At 41.9% G+C, this 24,455-nt stretch overlaps 1 protein-coding gene across 1 annotated transcript; it reads left to right on the top strand.

The window, feature by feature from the left end:
- On the top strand, positions 1–24,044 carry LOC140719589 (transcription factor Sox-7-like). Its single transcript, XM_073034293.1, has 2 exons — positions 1–214; positions 23,105–24,044. Exons 1-2 carry the CDS (start codon positions 1–3, stop codon positions 23,902–23,904), a joined length of 1,014 nt encoding a protein of 337 aa, XP_072890394.1. The 3' UTR covers positions 23,905–24,044.
- Positions 24,045–24,455: the final 411 nt, after the last annotated feature.

The following is a 24,455-nucleotide window of genomic DNA, read 5'->3' as shown; positions in this document are numbered from 1 at the left end:
ATGAGGGCTGCTGGTACGGACAACGTTAACGCTGGTGCTTTCTACATGAATGTTTCCAAGCCAGCTGAGCAGCCCAGAGATTGCAGGACTCGTATAGCCATCAGCCGGATTCCCCGACCAATGAACGCCTTTATGGTGTGGGCCAAAGATGAAAGGAAGAAGCTGTCTCTGCAGAACCCCAACCTTCAAAATACGGAGCTCAGCAAACTCCTGGGTAAGGATTCAAAGAGGGGGTAACAACCCCATAACTACTGTGGACAGTTTGGTTTAAATGGGGCAGATAGAGTGAAATTGTTCCTATTAGGGAATAGTTCAAGGAACACGGGGGATTGAACTAACCTTTGTCCTAAAGATACAAGCAGGAATGCAATGATTTTGTTTATATACAGAGGTGTGAAACTCACAGTCTCTAAGTGTCAGAAAAAGCATCAACTAGTTCCATAAGACCATAAAACATAGGTGAAGAATTAGACCATTCAGCCCATCGAATCTTCTCCGCCATTTGATCATGGCTGATTTATTTTCCTTGTCAACTCTGCTCTCCTGCCTTCTTGCCACAGCCTTTGATGCCCTGACTAATCAAGAACCTATCAACCTCCACTTCAAATATGGTCTCTACAGCTGCCTATGGCAATGAATTCCACAGATTCATCACCCCTTGGCTGAAAAACTTTCTCCTCATCTCTGTTCTGAAGGGACCTTCTTCTATTCTGAGGCTGTGCTCTCTGGTCCTAGACTCTCCCATTACTGCAAACATCCACTCCACATTCACTCTATCTAAACCTTTCAATGTACAGTAGTTCTTGAATGAGATTCCACCTCCCCCCACCACCCCGTTCTTCTGAACTTCAGCGAGTACAGGCTCAGGGCCATGAAACACAACTTCATATGTCCTGACGAAAGGTCTCGGCCCGAAACGTCGACAGCGCTTCTCCCTATAGATGCTCCCTGGCCTGCCGTGTTCCACCAGCATTTTGTGGGTGTTGTTTTTTGAATTTCCAGCATCTGCAGATTTCTTCGTGTTTGCTTCATTTGTTAATCCTTTCATTCCTGGGCTCATTCTCATGAGTCCCTTCAAGATGTAATTTTTGGATCCCAAAGGAGTGTTGCTTGCCAGTTTAATCAGCTATAGGAAAAGCAGGGAGGAATGGGGCTAGCAAGATTGCTCTATTAGGAGCCGGATACCCTGATGGACGGAATGGTCTCCTCCTGATTGTAACAATTACATGGCATGATCCTATGGATTTTATATCATAGGCTCAGTTGTACTAAAAGCATTCCCCCCAAAAAGCAGCCAGACTTTTGAAAACTGCTTCATTATTAGTTTTTAGAATCTGCAGATTATAGAGCACTGACTGCCATCTCTTGAAATGTTCAATTTATGTAATTTCAAAGAGACATGAGAATTTTTCTTTATCTGGTTAGTAGGTGCTGTAATGTATTATAAAAGTATTCCCAAGCATGACAATTTTATATACTTTTCACATACATACATAAATGTGCACGTGTCCTGAAGAAGGGTCTCAGCCTGAAACTTCGACTGTTTATTCATTTCCATAGATGCTGCCTGACTTGCTGAGTTATTCCAGCATTTTGTGTGTGTTGCTTTGGATTTCCAGCATCTGCAGATTTTTTCGTGTTTGTGTATATTAAATTTCATATGCAGCTTCCCATAGAACTTTGCCATAAGACCATAAGACATAGGAGCAGAATTAGGCCACTTGGCCCATTGAGTCTGTTCCACCTTTCCATCCTGGCTGATTTATTAACCCTCTCAAACCCATTCTCCTGCCTTCTCCCCAGAACCTTTGAAACCCTGACTAATCAAGAACCTATCAACCTCCACTTTAAATATACCCAGTGATTTGTGCCAATGAATTCCACATATTCACCACACTGTTTGGCAAAAGAAATTCCTCCTCTTCTCTGTTCTAAAGGAACGTTCTTGTATTCTGAGGCTGTGCCCTCTAGTCCTAGACTTTCCCACTACAGAAAACATCCTCTCCACGTCCACTCTATCAAGTCCTTTCAATATTCAATAGGTTTCCGTGAGATCCCCCTTATTCTTCTAAACTCCAGCAATCAAATGCTCCTCATATGTTAACCCTTTCTCTCCAGGGATCATTCATGTGAATGCATTTGTGCATTTCAGCATAACACAATTGAAAATATGAGCTTGCAGTATTGTGCAAAAGTCTTAGGTGTGTACACACACACACACACACACACACACACACACACACACACACACACACACACACACACACACACACACACACACACACACACACACACACACACACATGGCTCTGATATGGGTCTTTATCGTGGACTGTGAGTGGGAAAGAGGCAGAAAGAAGGGAGGGAGTGGGAAGCACCAGAAAGACATTCTGTAACGATCAATAAACCAATTGTTTGGAGTCAAATGACCTTGTCTAGTGTCTCAGGGCTGGGTGTGTCCTCCTGGGCATCTCCTGCTCCTGGCACTCCTTCCCTGCCACCTGTCCCTCACCCCTCCCTCCACTCTCATCATTCCCAACATCCTTTGCTTTTGTCAAATTTACAAACTCACTCTCCACTCCATGCAGAATAATACAAAAGTCTCAAGCACCATAGTTATATATACTGTATGTGCACAGTACTGTATGCAGCAATAAATATCGTTAAAAGACAATAAAAGAGCACTCATATCTATAACACTGTAGAACCTTTGAATGGGTTAATTAATTAATGTTCCTAGTTAAATATGATGTAATTACTTCTGAAATGTAGATCTGTAGGAAATGCAAAGTACTTTATTTTTATTTTCAGCAATATCCCTCAATGAGTAATGTGATTAAGGTCTGGTAATCTGTGTTGGTGATATTAGTTGAAGGGTAATTATTGGCCAGAACACCGGAGAATTCTCATGCTTTTCTTCAAAACAGACAGATAGAGACGATCATATGCATCTGGGTGAGGCACGCAGAACTTTGGTTTAATTTCTCAGTTCTGACAATGCACCACGCATTTGGACTTGGGTACGTTTCCAGCGAGGGATTTGAACCCTTGGCCTCTGATCCCAGAACAAGAATGAGACCTACAGAACTGAGGTTGACATCCTTGGAAGTTCTAGTCCCTTACTGCCTAGGCCGTTCCTTTCTCTGCTGGATGAATTTTGGTGCAGCCATGGTTTATGTTGAAATAGCATTGTCTTGGTGCCTCAGTCACTTAAGGCAGTGAATAAGTTACTTCAAGTGCATAATACTCTCAGATCTCATTGAATTAAATGATCCACACTTACCTAGCAGTGATAGTGTGGACACATTTTCAGCACCTCAGTATAACAAGAAGGAAAATCAGTCATGACTGTCCCCACTACTGCTAATGCACCCCATCACCAGTCTCATCTCCTCACCCTGTGTCCTACTTTAACTCACTTTAAATTTATATATAATAACAACAATTGTTACTATTATTATGCTTATTTGCACAACCAAGTGGCAAACATCACTGTAAACTCAAGTCAGCTCCATCATGGGTTCTAGCCTCCATATTATCCAGGACATCTTCAAGGAGCGGTGCCTCAGAAAGGTGGTGTACTTCATTAGGACCCCCACCACTCAGGACATGCCCTCATAATTTAACCATCAAGGATGAGGTACAGAAGTTTGAAGGCACCAATTCAACGATTTAGGAAAAGCTTCTTCCCTTCTGTCATCCAATTTCTGAATAGACGTTGAAATCATGAACATTACCTCACTACTTTTTTTAAATTTCTGTTTTTGCACTATTTATTTAATTTAATTATTTGATATACATATATATACTTAACGTAATTCAGGATCTTTCTCTATATTTATCATGTATTGCATTGTACTGCTGCCGCAAAGTTAACAAATTTCACGACATGTGCTGGTGATATTAAACCTGAATCTGTTTCTGAAATTTATAAAAGACACCATACCTCACTATAAATACAAGCCTGATCAGTTTCAGAGTCAGAGTCCTACAAATTATATTATGACCAATCTGTTACACAGATAGGACAAATCATAATAACTGTCCAGATATAATATTACAGGATAAACAAGGAAGAACAACTTACTTAATAGATACAGCCATTGCAAACATACATAACATACAGAAATCAGAAGCATGCTGAATTAAAAGAGGAAATTGAAGGACTATGGAACATGAACAGGGTATACATCGTCCCGATAGTAATAGTGACAACTGGTGTCATCCCAAAGTCACTACATGGCAGCATTAAACAACTAGGCCTATACAGCAATGTTTATGTAAATCTTCAGAAAGCAACAATACTAAACACCCTAGAATAATCCAAAAGTTCTAGGCAATTGAGAAATGAATGTTTGCTATGCCATACCCCAGCTTGAGCTGAGAAAAGATAAAAATACAACAATAATAATATTATGGCCTCTTACTTCTTCTTACCTGCCTATCACCTCCCCCGGTGCCTTTACTTCTTCCCTCTCTCTTCATTTATCAGATTCCTTCCTCACCAGCCCTTTACCTTTCCCACCCACCTAGCTACCCTCCTTACACTACCTCTGTCCTTTTATTCTGGCTTCTTCCCCTTCCTTTCCAGCCCAAAACGTCGACTTCATTTCCATAGATGCTGCCTGACCTGCTGAGTTCCTCCAGCGTCTTGTGTGTGCGTGGTTCTAGATTTGCAGCATCTGCAGAATCTTTTGTGTTGATGCTAAAGTAAGTTGTAGTTTGGAGATGATAAATTGCTGGAATCCATCCTTTACGTCTTTTGTCTGTCAGGTTAGGCTGAATGCCAGCAATCTGTCTGACTGCTGGACCGTCACAAAATTAAGTGTGTCAAGCCACTAATTTCACATCCTCAGTCCAAGGACAGGAATTGTAGTGTTGTCCAGCTGAAATACTACCTGGTTCAGAAAACTGAGCAAGAGGGCTGGTTGAAACTTGGCCAAAGCTTGATCACAGCTTGCTCACACCCTGTCTACTCAGTTTTGCTTTGGATGAAAATTATTGGTTTAAGAGTAAAACACGTGGTGTTTAACATTGGAGTCAACCTACTTGTCCACCATCTTCAGATCCATCTGTCGTGTTCGATACATACCAGTAGCACGCTTTGCAGTACAAGTGACCCGGGCTCAATTCCTGCCACTGCCAGTACATTCTCCCTGCAAAATGTTTGGATTTCTTCTGGGTGCTCCAGTTTCCTCCCACAGTCCAAAAACATACTGGGCAGTAGGTTATTTGGGCATTGTATATTGCCTCATGACTTGACAAGAGTTAAATCAGTGGTTGCTGGGCAGCGAGGCTCAAAGGCCAGAAGGGTTGTACCTCTAATGATGTAAATAAAGTTTTATTTCTTCTGTCCACATTAGTGTCTGGCTTTCTGTGCCTAAATCTGTTTCACAGAGTTGGTTCACAGCTCTCTGCAAACTCTACCCTCCTGTGTCCTGCTTTCTTGTGGATTCCTGATTTTCTTTGCTCCGTCATTCACCTGCCTAGAACACACGCTCTACAATTCCTTCTTCCCATATCCCAATTTCCCTCCATTCAGGCAAATCATTCCATAATTCCAAATCACGTTTGGTTTGATAAAGTTCTTGTGCAGTCCTGAAAAATGTTTTTCTCCTCAGCCCTTGACCTTTCCCACCTATTCAGCTCCACCTGTCACCTACCTACTAGCCTCCTTCCCCTCACAACATTTTTTTCTGGCATGTTTCCCCTTCCTTCCAAATCCTGGAGAAGGTTCTGGGCCTGAAGCGTTGACTGTTTATTCATTTCCATCAATGCTGCCTAACCTACTGAATTTCACTGCAAATTGTGTGCGCGATTACACTGGATATGCTACACAAATACAATCTGTATCATGTAGAGAAGGAAAATAGAAAGATTACATTATGTGATTCTCTTAGTGCTCTGTGGCTGTCAAATACGAAGCAAATATCTTGTGTGCCTATTAACCAGCTCCTGTATTGTACAGATCCAAAATGGAAAATGACTCTGGGTAGATTAGAGAAAATGTACAAAATCATCAATCCTCTGTCCCACAACATCTCAATAACACGGAATGTAATGAGAGGAAGTAGGAGAAAGAGTCTTCATGCAGGAAGGCAGGTAACCCAAAGTGGTAGATCAAAGAAAATTAATTAAAAAGTCAATGGGAAGATAAGGATTTTTTTGTATAGTGAAGCATCATAATCTGGAATTTAGAACATGAAAGGGTATAGAAAAGCACAGCACAGAAACAGACCCTTTGGCCCATCTAGTCCATGCTGATCCCATTTAAACTGCCTACTCCCATTGACCTACACTAGAACCATAGCCCTCCATACCCCTACCATCCATGTACCTATTCAAACTTTGCTTAAATGTTGAAATCAAGTTCACATTCACCACTTGTGCTGTCTGCTCGTTCCATATTCTTATGATTCTCTGAGCAAAGAAGCTTCCCGTCATGTTCCCCTTAAACTTTTCACCTTTCACCCTTAACCCATGAACTCTGGTTGTAATCCCACCCAACCTCAGTGGAAAAAGCCTGTTTGCATTTACCCTATCCATAGCCCTCATAATTTTGTATATCTCTATTAAATCTCCTCTCAATCTTCTATGTTCTAATGAGTAAAGTCCTAACCTATTAATCTTTCCTTATAACTCAGGTCCTCCAGATCTGGCAACATCCTTGCAAATCTTCTCTGCACTCCTTCAACCTTATTTACATCTTCCCTGGAGATAGGTGACCAAAACTGCACACAATACTCCAATTTAGGCCTCACCGACATCTTATACAACTTCAGCACAACATTCGCAAAGTTGCATAACATAACATCCTATAAGTAGCATATTCAATAATAACCTTCAAAAGGAAAATGATTTAATACTTAAGGGGTGAATATTGGAGGAGTACTATCAAAGTGAATCAAAGCACAATAAATTAGCTCCTCTTTTGAAGATCCGGTGCAGGTAAGATAAACCAAGAGGCTTCTCATGTTACTCAATACTATGATTTATTCAACAACATATGTGTAGCTGATGGACAGAAATAAGACAAATACTAAAAGCAAGGTAGTCAGATAAGTCCTGACCGAGGGTCTCAGCCCAAATCGTCAACTGTTGATTTATTTCTATGGGTACTGCCTTACCTGCTGAGTTCTTCCAGCAATTTGTGCATGTTGCTTTGGATTTCCGCCATCTGCAGACTTTCTTGTGTTTATAGTCAAACAGTGGTGAATTACTTGCAAAATGGTGACATATACATACTTCGATAATAAGTTTACTTTGAACTTTGGCAAGTCAAGAGGCTCTGCTAGTTTTTTATATGCAGTTTGTAGACCTCTAAAGAGCTTCAAAGATCATGCTTAAGGATCACAAGAGACTCTGCAGATGCTGAAAATCTTGAGTTGCCTGCTCCAAATGCTGGAGGAGCTGAGCAAGTCTGAAACAGTGACAATTGATTTGCCTCCATAAATGCTGTCTGACTTGCTGAGTTCCTCCAGCACTGCGTGTGTGATTTCAGCCCAAAATGTCGACTGAATCCATAGAATTTGCCTAATTTGTGGAGTTTTCACCGGCATTTTGTGTCTGATGGTATTGTTTATGAAAGATTGTCCAGGTGAAGTGAGTGACAGTTAATAATGAACAACAATCTCAAATTCTTACCTCATGTTCAATATTTTCCAATTTGTTTAATGTGTTCTTTTCTAATTTACTATTTGATTTCTTTTCATATTTTATTCTACTTATTAACTATCTTTCCCTCAAACAGGCAAAAAACTAGATCAAATGGAATTTTTTAAAAAGAACTGCAGATGCAGAAAATATGAGATAAAAATGGAGAATGCTGGATAAAAAGCAGGTCAGGCAGCATCTGAGGAAAGAACAATAGTTGAAGTATTGACAAAGAATCTTCCATCTCAAGTACTAAATGCATCTCTTTCTGCAGGTGCTGTCTGATTTGTCAGTTTTCTCAGCAGTTTCTGTTTTATCAGATCAAATAAAGGCAACAATTGGCATTGATGAAACTATTTGAATACCAACAGAGTGGTTAAACAAACGTACGTGCATCAATGTGTCAACCGACATCTATTTTTAAAGATTGTTTGAACAGATAGGATTTCTTTACTTGAGAAAGTGAAGGATGACGTGATAAAGTTGTTTCATGCTGGAGGGACATCATCAGGTCCTGCTGAAGGGTCTCGGCTGGAAGTAAAAACAGTTCATTCCCTCAAAATCTTGTGCAGTTTGCTCTGGATTTCCACCATTTGCAGAACCTCTTGCTTTTATGGAAAGCAAAAATGTTGACTGATTCTCTTTCCACAATGAGCTCCAAAGTGCTGATTGATCCACTTCCCACAGATACAGCCTGACCTGATGAGTCTTTCCAACATTTTCTGTCTTTGTTTTCAAAAGATTTGTTAACTGAATTAGATGAGGTGAGGTGAGAGGAGGCTTCAATAGGGCAGACACAACAACGTAGAACTCTATGATCTCAATATTCTGTTGCTGTAACCTAGATATTTTATTATGTAGAGCCATGTATCTATTTTCTACCTGCATTGTATTTGTGTTGCATGTTTATTGTGTTTATTGTGGTTAGTCATGTTGGTTAGGCGTGGTAGAAGCGAAAAGTTTAGTTATGTATTCCTGCTTTTGCGTTTGAAGTTAGAGCTAGCGAGTGAGCTGAGGTGATATCCTTTTTGCTGACAAAATGCAGCAAGTGCCCAAACAACACCACTTGGAGACTAAGCTCTGGGGCGGGGGTGTTTGATCCTGCATGATGCGCTTTCCTTCCACTAACAAAGTTCCAAAGTTGAAGAATATATTCCTTTTGAAAACTTTCAATTCTACTTAATTAAGCTTTCCCAGCATGTGCACATATCCACATGAAAGGCTGGAACGGCCTATTCCACCCTAGAGCTCAATTAATGAATAGCTAGCTAGATAGATAAATAAATAACAAAATAGGTAGGTAGCTAGAGCAAGCAGCACAACACAGAGGACCAATGGGCAATCAAAATGCTTGGTGTATATTCAAGGCAGCAGCGCAAGATTCTCCAACTGCCAAAGACTTCAATTGATAGATAATTTGTCAGCTAAAGATCCTTGCATTAAACTTCCTATTGAAATGGAAATAGAACAAGACTCAGAGGATGTCACAAGTCACGGTGCAGCTGCCACACAGCTTCAATGACGCAAGCCCAATCCTGACCTCCACGGCTTCCTGGGCGGGATCTTCACATCCTTCCTCTGACTGTGTAAGGTTCCTCCATGACGCTTTGTTTTCATCTCTCTTTGGCGCTGTGCGGTAGCGTAGCAGTTAGCGTAACACCATTGATCCCGGTTCAATTCCCGCTGCTCCCCGTGACTCCATGGACTTTCCTCTGGGTGCTCCAGTTTCCTCCCACATCCCAAAGGTGAAAGGGTCAGTAGATTCATTAGAATCATGGGTGTCATTGGTCAGTGTGGCCTCACAGGGCTAGAAGGGCCTGTTACCATGTCATATCTCTAAATAAAATGTAATCTCATATCCCAAAGAATTCATTGACATGAGAAAGAGATTGGCATAGGTTGTATGGAAATAAATGAGGGGCTGGGACTGATGGGAATGCTCTGGGAAATGACACAGGCACAACAGGCCTTGTAAGAAAACTTGAGGTCTTGTAAAGCCTGGAAGAACTGGTTTGTCATTTAAGAACAAATAACAAGGATAACATTTTCAAGGCTGTTTAATTTTCATTCAACTACACATGAATTCCCATGAATACAGAGTTCTTCCAGGGCCAAAGTGCCAGGAAACCATATCGTTGGCTCTTCACTCAACCCAGCAACTTTCAATTCTACTTGCTTAAGCTTCCCTAGCATGTAACCAACTAAATAGAGCTTAGCAGTCAAACCAATTGCTATACACTGTCGGTTTCTTTCAGCAACGTTCATCAAGGTCAGCTTATTGCTTCTAATTTCTCTTCTGGCACCTGTACACAAAAGGCCTGGATCACACCATCTCCCTATAATCAGTCGTGTAATTGTGATCTGCAGACAGCTCGTGCCATCCTCACAGGTGGAGGATCCCACAATTAATTCACAACTGCTTCAGTAAGTCCAAGACTATGAAGTCCAGTGTTTGGAACTGTATGCAGACAAATCCCATTTAACGTATACTTTGCCCTCACTGTGGGTCTCACTCAAGCTATACATTCTAAATCCATGGCAACGTCAATCATCTTCTACCAGGGAATCCAAACCCGAGCTCCACAACATGTCAATCGTAACACCTTCCACCAGTAGCTCAAGGTCTTCTTTCTCGCACTCCCACAATTGATTGCCACTCCAACTATTGCCCTTCTCCCACATTTCTCTGCAGCCTGACCCTAACATCGACCTGTGACCTGCAAACTATCTGAGTTCTTCTGCTTGCTCTGCAGAGCAAGTAAAGAAAAAGCCATTATTTTGTGATGTCTATTCAATTGCACATAAGGCTTTGAATGCAGTAAAATTCCCCAGGAACCTTGTATGTTATTTTAAGTCACCTGTTTTAAGACCAAAATCCTTTGAGTCTACAATCAAGTCTCTAACATCTCAAAGACATGATATGCTATTAGAGGCAGCACGGTAGTGTAGTGGTTAGTGCAACGGCTTACAGTACCAGCAACACGGGTTCATATCCCGCTGCTGCCTGAAGGAATTTGTACGTTCTCCCTGTGACTGCGTTGGTTTCCTCTGGGTGTTCCTGTTTCTTCGGTCCTGTTTCACAGTCCAAAGATGTACCAGTTGGTAGGTGAATTGGTCACTGTAAATTGTCCAGTGATTAGGCTTGAAATATTTTGGGGGATTGCTACGAGGAACAGATTGAAGAGCAGAAAGCACCCATTCTGCACTGTTCTTCAATAAAAAGCACATCCAGGAAATCTTACTCTTCACAATATACAATGTGTGAGATAGACTCGCGGGAAATGTATAGTAAGGTGAAAATATCCATTCGTTTGCACGTATCCACTCGAAAGGCTGGAACGGCCCATTCTACCCTAGAGCTCAATGAATAAATAGTTAGATAAATAACAAAATAGGTAGGTAGCTAGAGCAAGCAGTACAACACAGAGGACCAATGGGCAATCAAAATGCTTGGTGTATATTCAAGGCAGCAGCGCAAGATTCTCCAACTGCCAAAGACTTCAATTGATGGATAATTTGCCAGTTCAAGATCTTTGCATTTAAACTTCCTATTGAAATGGAAATAGAACAAGACTCAGAGGATGTCACAGGTCACGGTGCAGCTGCCACACAGCTTCAATGACGCAAGCCCAATCCTGACCTCCACGGCTTCCTGGGTGGGATCTTCACATCCTTCCTCTGACTGTATAAGGTTCTGCCATGACGCTTGGTTTTCATCTCTCTTTGGCGTGGTAACGTAGCAGTTAGCGTAATGTATTACAGCACCAGCGACCCGCGTTCAATTCCCGCTGCTCCTCGTGACTCCATGGATTTTCCTCTGGGTGCTCCAGTTTCCTCCCACATCCCAAAGTGTAAGTGTTAGTAGATTCATTAGAAACATGGGTGTCACTAGTTATGTACCCCGTAACTGGGTGTCTGACCAGTAGAGAAAGAAGAATCCGTTGGAGTCTGGTGGTACTATATTCAAAAGTATTTATTAGTAAAATAAGCAAATCAATATCAATAGATATCAATAAATATATAGATAACACAAGTTAGCAATAATAAACCTAAAAGTGTAGGAATAATAATAAGCAATAATAAACAAGCTCTATCAATGTCTAGGGGTAAATGAATTGTCACAGAAAAGTATAAAGTTCAGTTCAGTTCATACGTGCTGAGGTAGATATGGTTGTTGTGTTGTAATCATTGAAGAGAGAGAGCGAGAGAGAGAGAGAGAGAGAGAGAGAGAGAGAGAGAGAGAGAGAGACAGAGAGACAGAGACAGAGAGAGAGAGAGACAGAGAGAGAGAGAGAGAGAGAGAGAGACAGAGAGAGAGAGAGTGAGCGAGATGTAACAGCAACAGCTGCGGCAGGCAAACCTTTTACTCCTTTCTTAATCCGTCGTGTCGTAGTGGCCATTCCGTTATGACCCCTCTGTCATTCAGCTAGACTGTTCTTCTGTGGTGGACTCGTCACTCTGGCATGAGTGGACACACACACAAGTCCCCACTGGCCCTGCTGTAACACTGTGAGTTTACCTGACCGATCTCCTGGTTCGGTATCCGATGCCCCCACCTTCCCGTGGGTTCCAACTCTCAATCAGTGTCCACTGGTGTGTCTGAAGGGTGTCTCTCCAGACCTGTCTTTTATCCCTACTCACGGGGTCACAGCTATCAATCAATTTTGAATGACTGTGTCCATCAAACCAGCCCACTCCTGCAGTCCACTGAGGAATGTTAATGAGCAAAATAGTAGAAGATAAATAACCCTTGCAGAAGTCACAATACAGTAAATCAACAAGTCTCTCTCCCCTCTCTTATCTGTAGCAGATGTTCTTGCATGTTTTTCATTTCTCTCTCTCATGAGCAGCATAGCAACAGTAATAGTTCGTGATTCTCAGGGAATGGGGATGGGTAACTCTGCACCCCATTGTCCATCAGATCTGTTCATCACTCATAACACCTCCATCCTTCTGGGAATTTCTCTACTTTAGAAAGAGCTGATTCTTTCAACACCACAAGCTCCTCATCATGACTCTGTTCCTTTATAAATTCCCTCCTGGCTAAGGGTAGATCTACCTCCTCTCCTTTACTCTCTTTCACCTCACTATTCTCTGCTTTACCACCCTCTAACCTCTCTTGGTACAGGGTCGGTAAAAACGTCTCCGCCAAATCAACACTAGACTCATTTAAACTGGCTCCTTTCTCAGCCGCCTTTTTAGACATGCTGCGAGTGATCGCACATGCGGGATAAATCTTGGAATCTATGGGCGGGTCCTCAGCACTTATAGGCTTGCTTGTCAGCTTCACTGCTGAATACACGTCACCACCTGCCAGATCGTTACCAAGTAGGACGTCCACGCCGTCCATCGGTAGTTTCGACCGCATCCCTATTTCGACTGGTCCAGATACCAGGTCACATTTCAGAAACATCCTGTGCAAAGGTATGGCCTCGGTCCCTTTTCCAATACCTCTTAACACAACCTTCCCAGTCTCAGTCTCAGGACCGAAATCCAGCACCTTCCTGAGAATCAATGACTGATCAGCCCCAGTATCCCTCCAGATCCGCACTGGAACTGGGGTTTCTCCTTCCTTCACAGACACTGTCCCTTCCGAGATAAACTTCTCACGTCCCTCTTGGGCTCTATCTACCTTTGCCTTCCTCATCGATCTGTTGACTGACTCAATACACCCTGTAGGGACTGCTGTTTTCCCTTTTCCTGTCTCCTTCTTCGGAGCAAAGCACTTAGATGCAATATGATCAGCTTTCCCACAATTATAACACGTAAAGCTAGGGACCTTCCTGCCAGCCTGCTTTTCCTCCTCTTTACCTTTTCAACTAGCTCCCAGCTTATTCTCTGACTTAGCCGGTGGGCTTTCTCTACCGTTCCTACTGCCTTTCTGGTAGCTCTTATTTGGGGAAAACTTTGTCTTATGGGTTAAGGCGTATTCATCTGCTAACTTGGCAGATTCTGATACAGACTTATTCTTCTTCTCATTCAGGTATGTCCGGATATTATCCGAAACACAACCTTTAAATTCTTCTATCAGAATCAACTCTCTTAGACGATAGAAATCCTCCTCCACCCCTTCTGCAGCGCACCAGCAGTCAAAGTATACACCCTTCTCGTATGCAAACTCTGTAAATGTCTGATTCCACTGTTTCCTTAAGTCCCTGAACTTTTGTCTATACGCTTCAGGTACCAACTCATAGGTCCGAAGGATAGCCTGTTTTGCTTCCTCATAATCCTCTGCATCCTCCGCAGACAACGCAGCATATGCTTGTTGAGCCTTTCCTTTAAGTACACTTTGTAATGTTACAAACCCCGTAACTGGGTCACTTACCAGCACAGATAGAGAGGTCCGTTGAAGTCTGATGGTACTATTTTTATCAGTATTTATTAGTAAAAATACACAAAAATAATATCAATGCAAACATACATATAATATACGTCGTCAAGACTAAATCTGAAAGTGCGGGTATAATAATAATCAATAAGAAATAGCTCTATCGTTGTCTAGGGGATAATGTATTGTCCGATGGAAATATAAAGTTCGTTTCAGTTCACACAGGCTTCAGCCTTTGGGGACCGCTGGGTTTTGCAATTGTTGGAGAGAGAGAGATTTTTGAGAAAAGAAACTTGCCGGCTTTCCTTTATCCGATCTTGATCCATATTCGTCCTTTAGCGAGGCCGTTCCATGGAAGACTTGTCATCCGGGCAAGGATGGACACACACAAATCCCCACCGGTCTCATACGTTTCTCCTGGTGCGTCTAAAGGGGTTGTTCCCCAGACCCTCTTTTATCCTTACTCACGGGGTCTCAGATGTCAATCAGGTTGGGATGATGCAATCCCTCAACCAGCCCACTCTGGTCATCCCCTGAGGGCTTCAATGAATAGTACAGTACTCAATACACAATTCCGTCTCCAAGAGACAATGGCCGTTATCCGTGGCTTTGTCTTGCTGTGGGGCCAGGACACATTCCAAAACCTTGAGGATTCTCTCTCATTTCCTGGGTCCCAGACCCAAATTAATAGCGATCTTGCGATTCTCAAAAAGGAGGGGGCGACTTTGTACCCTTCGGCCCCTCAGAGTTGTGGCACATTCGTAACAGTAACAACACCACCCACTTATCTCTGGGCCACTTCTGATTCATGGCCACTTTTTCAAAATGCAAGAAGTACCGATCAATGTCCGTCTCCTCGAACAGATGTACCAACCTAATCTCCTGACTAACATTAAACTTTTCACACGTTGCCATTTCTCCCTCTCAAACTGCCGCTATTTTTCTGCCTCCTCCCACTCCAGCTTTCTTATCAGAATCTCATGCTCTCTTTTCTCCTTCTCCTCAGCCAACCTTAATTTTTCTATCTGTAACTGAACCTCACCGTCGGCTGGTTTCCTCTCAGGGAACAGGTCCAATACATCCGATGTGAATACACCCTCGGATACATAATGCACAGCTATTGCTCTCTGTATATCCAACTTTCTCATCAACGATTTCACCGCCAAGAGATTTAATCGTTTCGCAACACTCACCAATTCTGCCTTCCTGGCATCCTCCAATACCCCCGAAGTCAGATCTTTTAAAGATTTGTCTATTTCTTTCTCTGCTGGTCAGACACCCAGTTATGGGGTACGTAACACACTGCTCAGTGTGAGTTTATTGGCCTGTTACCATGTTGTATCTCTAAATAAAATATAATCTCATATCCCAAAGAATTCATTGGCATGGGAAATAGATTGGCATAGGTTGTATGGAAATAAATGCTGGGACTGATGGGAAAGCTCTGGGAAATGACACAGGCACAACAGGCCTAATGGTTCTATGTTGTTATAACATTTGAAGTCTTGCATAACCTGGAAAAACTAGTTTTTCATTTAAGGACAAATAACAAGGATATCATTTTCAAGTTTATGCTTAATTTTCATTCAACCACACATGAATTCCCATGAATACAGCGTTCTTCCAGTGCCAAGGTGCCAGGTCACCATTTCACTGGCTCGTCACTCAACTCAGGAACACCTTGTTACGTTTTGTAACTTCAAAATGTTTAACTAATCCAAATGAAGACAGATGTCCAGGAACATGGGTCTAGTTCGAGTTTACTTTAAGTGAGATGTGCACGTATCACATGGTAGCCTGGTGTCATATGCAGTTAACATACTTTTTACATCTAACCCACAGTTAATTATTTAAATGAACAAGAATGCCTAATCAACCAATATATACACAAGATTTCTCAAATATTACTAAAATATTAAATACACAACATATCTCCCTGCTTAACCTTCAACTGAACAGAGAATGCATCTCAACTATATACACCACATACTATATAATGCATCTACTACAGTATATACAGCCATCCACAGCATAGTAATTTTTAAAAATGGTGTCATTCAGTCTTAAAGATTTAAATTCTGTGGAGGCTTTCTTATTCTTGTTGGAGAACGTCCTTCCTGAGAAGTAAGAGTACTCTGCTTGGCCGGTGAGACTTGTGACTGTGAAAACAATGTCAGGTTCTGGAGCCTCCTCCATAGTGGTTGTAGGAGTTGACTCTGAGACTGAAGGAAGTGGTTCTGACAGTTCTGAACACCTTTCTTCGTCTTTTCTCTCTCTGGATCTACTTTGATCCCTTTCTTTTTCTTTCTCACATTCCTTCTCTCTTTCACACATTTCTCTTTCTTGTTCACATTTATTCTCTCCATCTCTTCCCTCCTTTTTCTTCTTCTGCATCTTGGTGCATCTTGATCTTGGGAAGGTGTATTTAGTTCACAGGTGTATTCTCTTATTAATGCTTCTATCTGCTCTCTCCACTTGGTTTCCTCGTCTACACCATCCTCTGAGAAATCGTTTGTTTTCATATCTCCATTGACTCTTTTTGGCCATCCATTCACCCAGCTGGACTTTGGTCTTACAACTTCCTTTGTCTCCCACTTGAAGTTCATGCAATAGCGTTAACGTACACGGACTAGATTCTGGTTCCTTATACTCACAAAAACCGAACGCTTGCAACTTGCCTGAATCTCCTTGAATTCTTTTCCAGATTAAAACCAAGCCACATTTTGCAAGTCACTGCCTGATTAACATATCAGAAGCTTTCTCGGGAATGTTGCCTACAAAAACTGTTGTAGTTAGACCAGCGCTTTCGTCACTTTCACACTTCCTCTGAGCAGCATGCTCCTTCCTTGATCCAATATGCTTTCCAACCCAAGGCACAAAGGTTGCCATCAACACCGACTTGCCCAGTGTTTGACAGAGGTTCATGGGATACAGCAAGGAGACGGCTGTGATTTCATCCAGCCCCTTTCTTCATTCAGCATCATTGCAGTGGATGTGGCATGCAGTTGGTGGACAGACCTCCAATCAAGTTGTAATTCTCTCAGTCAATCACACACACTCCTCTACACACAAAGCTGGTCCTTCTGTTTTTTTACCTCATACAAGCTCAATGTGGCTCGTTGGTGATTGTATGTCATTCCCAAAGGAGTTATCTTTTCTCACAGTACAAGTTCTTATTTGGAAATCTGCAGGCTTCAGTCTGGCATTTCTGAAATGCCTTTCAAACTCATTTTGAGAAATGACTGAAGCAGCTGAGCCAGCATCCAATTCCATTTCACTTCTGGCATAAAGCATGTTGCTTGTCTATTGTTAATTTTCACAGTGTAAATCTCAAGGCTACCTAATCCTGTGTCATTCTCATCATTATCAGATTTTTCATCAACAGCATGCTGATTAGTGCTCTTCTTGAAAATGCAACTTGGACTTATTGTCTTGTTTCTCTTCTCTGTGCAGTACATTTGTTTTTGTCTGCCTGACATGCTCTTTGGTTGGGTCCTGCTTTGCTGCAGGTTTTGCCTTTAAATTTGCATTGGTCTGGTGTATGTGAGTCCCTGCCACAATGGTAACACCATCTGCTTGGCCAGGCTGGATTCTGCAATGTATTCACACTCACTTCCATTCCTGACTGCAACTCAATTACATCTCTGTATGTGGTTCCCATTGGAATAGCAATGTCCACTGTTCATATGAATGTAAGCTGTTTTTGAATGCTTTCTTCTAAGATTTCACAAACTAACTCATCTCTAAGTGTATCATTAACACCATTACTGAACTGACAATGTTCAGACAATTACTTCAATTCAGCCATGGACTGTCTTTCATTTTCATTCTACTTATGAAACCTAAAGAATTCTGAAATTAACAATGGCTTTTGTTCTAAGTGGCCCTTTGACTAACTTCTTTAGATTTGTGGTGGACACTATACTAACTGGTTGCATTGCAGCCTGTTATGGAAACACCAATGCCCCTGAACAGAAAGTATTACAAAAAGTAGTGGATATGGCCCAGTCCATCACGGTTAAAGCCCTCTCCAGTATTGAGCACACCTACACAGAGTGCTGTCACAGGAAAGCAGCATCCATCATCAGGGACCCCCACCACACAGGCCATGCTCTTGTCTCGCTGCTGCCATCAGGAAGGAGGTACAGGAGCCTCAGAACCTACACAACTAGGTTCAGGAACAGTTATTACCCCTCAGCCATCAGGCTCTTGAACCAGTGGTGATAACGACAACTTCACTTGCCCCATCACTGAACTATTCCTACAACCTATGGACTCATTTTGAAGGATTCTCCATCTCATGTTCTCGATATTTATTGTCTTTTGCACATTGATTGTTGTCCGACCTGTTGAGTGGAGTCTTTCATTGATCCTATTATAGTTCCTGGATTTACTGAGTATGCCTGCAAGGAAACAAATCTCAGGGTTACATATGGTGGGTTATATGTACTTTGATATTAAATTTACTTTGTACTTTTGAACTTTGAAAACACAGTATCAGCAATTATACACAGCAAAAGACGCATATAACTCATACCATATAAGATAGCAGTAAGCATAAAATATAGCCCAAGTACCTAAGTCCATGGATGTTATCAGCAAGAACAAGCCCACAGCAGTCCACAGACGAATGCAGTAAACCTTGTCTTCCACTGACTGAAGACAGGAGAGCAGCACTGACAGGAAGGGAGGGCACAGCCCAATCCAGCGTAGATGCCGCACCTCACTGCCTCCAGCACCAGCTCCCTGAGCAGCTGCACCAAGTGACACTGTGGCCTGAGGCCTAGTCTGTGCTACAACCAAGGCCACGCAGCTCCCCCGCCATCAGTCTCACCAATGAACCTGACATGCAGTATTCTATATTTCCAATGTACAACAGAATGCTATGGTCACAAGAAAAGCATTCAAGAAAGTTACTCGCTGTTAGCCCGCACACTGCCTTCACTCACTGACTCCAACACCATTCTGTAGCAGGCAACAACATAGACCACACGAAGTCCAGTTCCTCCAGCTCCCCCGCTATCGAGCAACTCACTCTCACTATCCTGCTACACTTCGAGTTCTTACTGTCCCCTCGATGGGTTAATTTGTCACTCTGACTTGTTCTGAGTGTGTACGTGAGTGGCCGAATCTGGAGGGAATGTTGGAAGAATAAAATTGGCATAGAGTAGAATTAGTGCAAGTGGGTGATAGAGCAGAGGCAATGGGCTGAAGGGCCTTTTTACATGCCCCAGGACTATTCTGGTGTATGTTTTCAAGAGTGGTTGAGTAGTTAGATGATCATCAGTTCTAGATTCCAAGGAAGGCTGAAGGTTTTGAGTAAGTGCTTCAATGCAGCCATTAAAATACATAAAAGACATGTCAATTCTTTGAAAATATTCAACATTTTGAAAGTAGTAACACAATTGGGTAATTCGAAATACAAATGACATGCCATTTAAGTAGACAGCTGATCTGATTGTACCCATTTTATGGTGGATTTGAAGATTAGAATTATACCAACAATAGGAACAGGTTGAACAAATAGCAGAATAGCTAAATAGCAGAAAATGACCCCATTATTCCACTCTTTGCCTACTGCCAGTCAACTAACCTTCTACCTTTCCTGTAATACCATGGGCTCTTATCTTGTTAAACACCCTTATGCATGGCACCTTGTCAAAGGCCTTCTGAAAATCAAATAAACAACTCTCCTTTGTCTGTCCTGCTGGTTATTTCCTCCAGGAATTCCAACAGATTTGTCAGGCAAGATTTCCCTTTAAGGAAACTATGCTGATTTTGATGTACTTTCTCACATCCCTCCAAATACTCCAAAACCTCATCCTTAATAATGGACTTGAACATCTTCCCAACCACTGAGGTCAGACTAACTAATCTATAATTTCCTTTCTTCTACCTCTCTCCCTTCTTAAAAAGTGTGGGTCTTAATTTGTGTTGTACTGTTCCAAACCCCAGTAAAAGCTGAGGATAATCAGAATCAGGTTTAATATCACCGGCATATGTTGTGAAATGTGTTATCTTAGCGGCAGCAATATAACGCAATACATGATTATATAGAAAGAAAAAAATAATTAGGTAAATCAATTACAGTAAGATAAGTGTGTGTGTGTGTATATACTGTGTATATGCAAATTAAATAGTTAAATTAATAATGGTGCTCTCGACAGTACAGTTGCAGAGATTTTTGAGTGTCTTAGGTGATAAACCAAATCTCCTCAAACTCCTAATGAAGTATAGCCACTGTCTTGCCTTCTTTATAGCTGCATCGATATGTTAGGACCAGGTTGGATCCTCAGAGATGTTGATACCCAGGAACTTGAAATTGCTCACTCTCTCCAATTCTGCTCCCTCTGAGGATTGGTTTGTGTTCCCTCATCTTACCCTTTCTGAAGACCACAATCAGCTCTTTCATCTTACTTACATTGAGTGCCAGGTTGTTGATGTGGCACCACTCCACTAGTTGGCATATCTCACTCCTGTACGCCCTCTCGTCACCACCTGAGATTCTGCCAACAATGGTTATATGATCAGCAAATTCATAGATGGCATTTGAGCTCTACCTAGCCACACAGTCTTGGGTACAGAGAGAGTAGAGCAGTGAGTAAGCACATACTCCTGAAACATACAAGTGTTGATCGTCAGCGATGAGGTGTTATTAATACTAATCCACACAGATTATGGTCTTCCGGTTAGGAAGTTGAGGATTCAATTGCAGAGCGAGGTACTGAGGCCCAGGTTCTGTAGCTTATTGATTAGGACTGTGGGAATGATGGTGTTAAATGCTGAGCTATCATGAACGAACAGCATCCTGACATAGGCATTTGTATTGTCCAATACAATAAATTTGACATTACTAGAAAGAGACCAGTTTGATAAAACTTTGCTCACATAAGTTCCATATGGAACATAAATGGCAACGGGTAAGTTGGAGGTCACTAAGGAGCTGGAACTACTATGAAATACAGGGGTAGTTCATATTCAACAGTTTGCTGGAGAAAATGCTAGACTAGAATTTATTGATCTGTTAAAGAAAGGTCAGAAACTGAATCAAAAGTAAACTGAAGCAGTAGTGAGAAAAAAAGAAACACTTTTTTAAATAATGGATTTGCAAAAAGTTATTTACTTTATAACTTTGAATACAGATGTTTTTAAAAAGCATGTAAATATTATCACCATGGTGACAAATTTGGCACGATGAGCAAAATATCAAGATAAATAGGCTGTCCACATGCAGGGTGTGTTAATTTTTGCTTGGTGAAATCTCCAGTCATTCTGAGTTACCTTCTATAAAATATAGCGTGATGCCAAGCAAACTCTCCTTCAATATAGACCACAAAATGGGCTTTACAATGAACTAAACATTAGGAGCATATTAGCTTAGTGAAACTACTTCCCCATGATGTAAGATCTTGTCAGACGAAGCTGACTCAATGGGCCAAATGGCCTACTTCTGCTCGTATATCTTCCAGTTTGAGGGTCTATTGCAAGCTCGTGTTGAATCCCTTTCCTCAAATCCCTTGATTTCTACAGTAGCCCTGTGAAAGTAAAGACTAATGACTTCACTCACTCCAACACTGAGCTGATTCCACAAACTATGGATTCACTTTCAAGGACTCTGCAACTCATGTTCTCAGTATTATTTATTAGTTTATTTATTTTTGTTACTTTGTTTTTTTTATATTCACACAATTTGTTATCTTTTGCAAAGTGGTTGTTTGTCCATTTTTCTTTGTGTGTCTTTTTCATTGATTTAGTTGTGTTTCTTTGTATCTACTGTGAATGCCCAAAAGAAAATGAATGTCAGGGTAGTATATCATGATAGATATTTGCTTTGATAACAAATTTATCCTGAACTTTGAACTTTGATGTACTTATGATAAGAAGGAAAAACACATGAATTGAAATCACTTATTGAAGTAATTGCATCCAAATCTTTGTCAAAGTCTTGCCTGAAATCAATACGTTTATTTATTTATTGAGAAATAGCATGAAATAGGCCCTTCTGGCACTTCGAGCCGTGTTTCCCAGCAACCCCCGCTTTAATCCCAGCCTAATCACGGGACAACTTACAATGATGAATTAGAGTACTGACCCATACATTATTGGACTGTGGGAGGAAACTGGAGCACCCAGATGATACCCATGCGGTCACAGTGCAAACGTACAAATTCCGTACAGGCAACAGCAGGAACTGAATCTGGGAAATGACCCTAGTGCGAACATTTCTACATAAACTCTGAAATCATTGGAGCTGCAGAATACCAAGGCATAGATGAAAGATTCAGCAGAAGCTGCACCAAACTCTTTGTAAAATTAAAGCGAAATTGTCTAAATTGAAATTGTAAAGGTAGAGCAGATCTTTAGAGATAGAGAGAGACTGGAGGTCATGGGTTAAGGGTGAAAGGTGAAATGCTTAAGCACAACATAGGGGGGAATTTCTTCACTCAAAAGGTGGTGAGCTGCCAATGGAGTGATGAATGAGGGTTCGATTTCAACATTTAAGAGAAATTTGTATGGGTACATGGATGGGAAGAGCAGGGAGGGCTATGAACATCTAGTTCAGGTCAGCGTGAACTAGATGGGACAAAGGATCCATTTCTGTGGTATTGTATGATTCTATGTCTATATTATGTCAATCTAGAACAGGCACATAGAGTAAAACCAAACTGTCAAATTCTTACCACCTTTCACCACCAGAAAACATCCAAAAGTATTTCATAAACAAGAGGAAATCTGCAGATGCTGGAAATCCAAGCAACACAAACAAAATGCTGGAGGAACTCAGCAGGCCAGGCAGCACCTATGGAAATGAATAAACAGTCAACATTTCAGTCCAAGGACAGGACAGGAAAGGAATGGGGAAGATGCCAGAAAAAACCAGGGGGGAAAGGGAAGGAGGCTAGCTGGGAGGTGATAGCTGAAGCCAGGTCGGTAGGAAAGATAAAAGGTTGCAGAGCAGATTGTTGCAGTGTAGACTCAGAGGCTGAATTTCCTCCTTCTGTGCTGTGCTATTTTGTTACTGTACATTATTAGGTGATCTTTAAATAAGGATGCTGTCTTTCTTAAAGTGCATTTCCTTCATTATGTTCTGTCTGGCTCAATGTGTCTCCTCTCTCCTCCCAGGGCGTTGTTGGAGATCCCTTACAGTGGTGCAGAAGCGACCATATATTTTAGAAGCAGAGAGGCTACGAGTGGAGCATATGTTGGAATACCCTAACTACAAATACAGGCCGCGACGGAAAAGCCAAACCCGCGGCCCGTACAGGAATGGCACTTCCATTCACGTAGAGAGCATTGAACAACAGGAATCGACTTTTCACCAAGATAAGAAATTTACCATCAGCAAACTGGCAATTGACCAGATTGCTCACTCACACCACCTCCCTGAAGCGAACCGACACAGCAAGCAGGAAATACGCCCCTTAGGGAAACAGCCTTCGACCACCAGCTCACAAACCACGCGACCAGAATGCAGGGCAGGAACAGAGAGCGGGCTGACTGGTATAGAATGCCCGCTATCCCATCCAGTTTACGGATTTCCTCCACCTGATACAAGCCTCTACTGCAGCCCGTCCTATCAGCTGAGCCCTGCGATCCCTCCTCAGAGCTCAGCAGTTTGTTGTCACAAAGTAGCAGAACCCTCTCCGTTACTTGAGAACTTGACCCAATATTGTGGGTCTCAAAGCATGCAGCCGCTGAATGACATGGAAGTCCTGGACAACCTCTGCTACTCTGACCTGCTAGCTGATGTGGATCGTAATGAGTTTGACCAGTATCTGAACAATGACTCCTGGGCTGATCCACTTGGGCATCTTCTAACTGGAAAGGTCTCTGACAGCATCGAGACGGACGAAATTGACCTTGTGTCTGTGTTGGCAGATGTGAATACAGCCTATTATAATACCATTTCTAGATTAATTTGACACCACGGTAGACAGTTCCAATGCCTTAGGGGAAATACACAGTTCAAGAGTGCCATGTATTCAGAAATGAATTTCAAAAGAAGCCCCATTTATCTTCTCAGGTGCTTCTGATGGCAGAAGTAAATTAGAGCAAGGACTCCTCCCCAATATGTTGAGCAAATATTTAATGCTCAAACGGCTTTATCATCAATGTCTTGATGTTATGGGATCATGCTGTAACTAATTTGGTTGTTACGTTTCCTGTGATGAAATGTTTGGGCTTCTCCTCTTCTTTCTGCCTCTTTTATTCTTCTCCTTCCCTGTGATCTTTCCCATAGAGGGGAGTCTAGGACGGGAGGGCACTGCCTCAGAATAGAGGGAATCTAGAACAGAGATGAGGAGGAATTTCTTTAGCCAGAGAGTGGCGAGTCTGTGGATTTCATTGTATACTTCAAGAGGGGATTGATAGGTTCTTGATTAGTCAGGGTGTCAAATGTTACGGGGAGAAGGCAGTAGAATGGGGTTGAGGGGATAGTAAATCAGCTGTGGTGGAGCAGGTGGGATAATTAATA

The sequence above is a fragment of the Hemitrygon akajei genome, chromosome 32 (assembly GCF_048418815.1).
Source record: "Hemitrygon akajei chromosome 32, sHemAka1.3, whole genome shotgun sequence".
Taxonomy (NCBI): domain Eukaryota; kingdom Metazoa; phylum Chordata; class Chondrichthyes; order Myliobatiformes; family Dasyatidae; genus Hemitrygon; species Hemitrygon akajei.
This window is presented reverse-complemented; position numbering and strand designations above follow the sequence as displayed.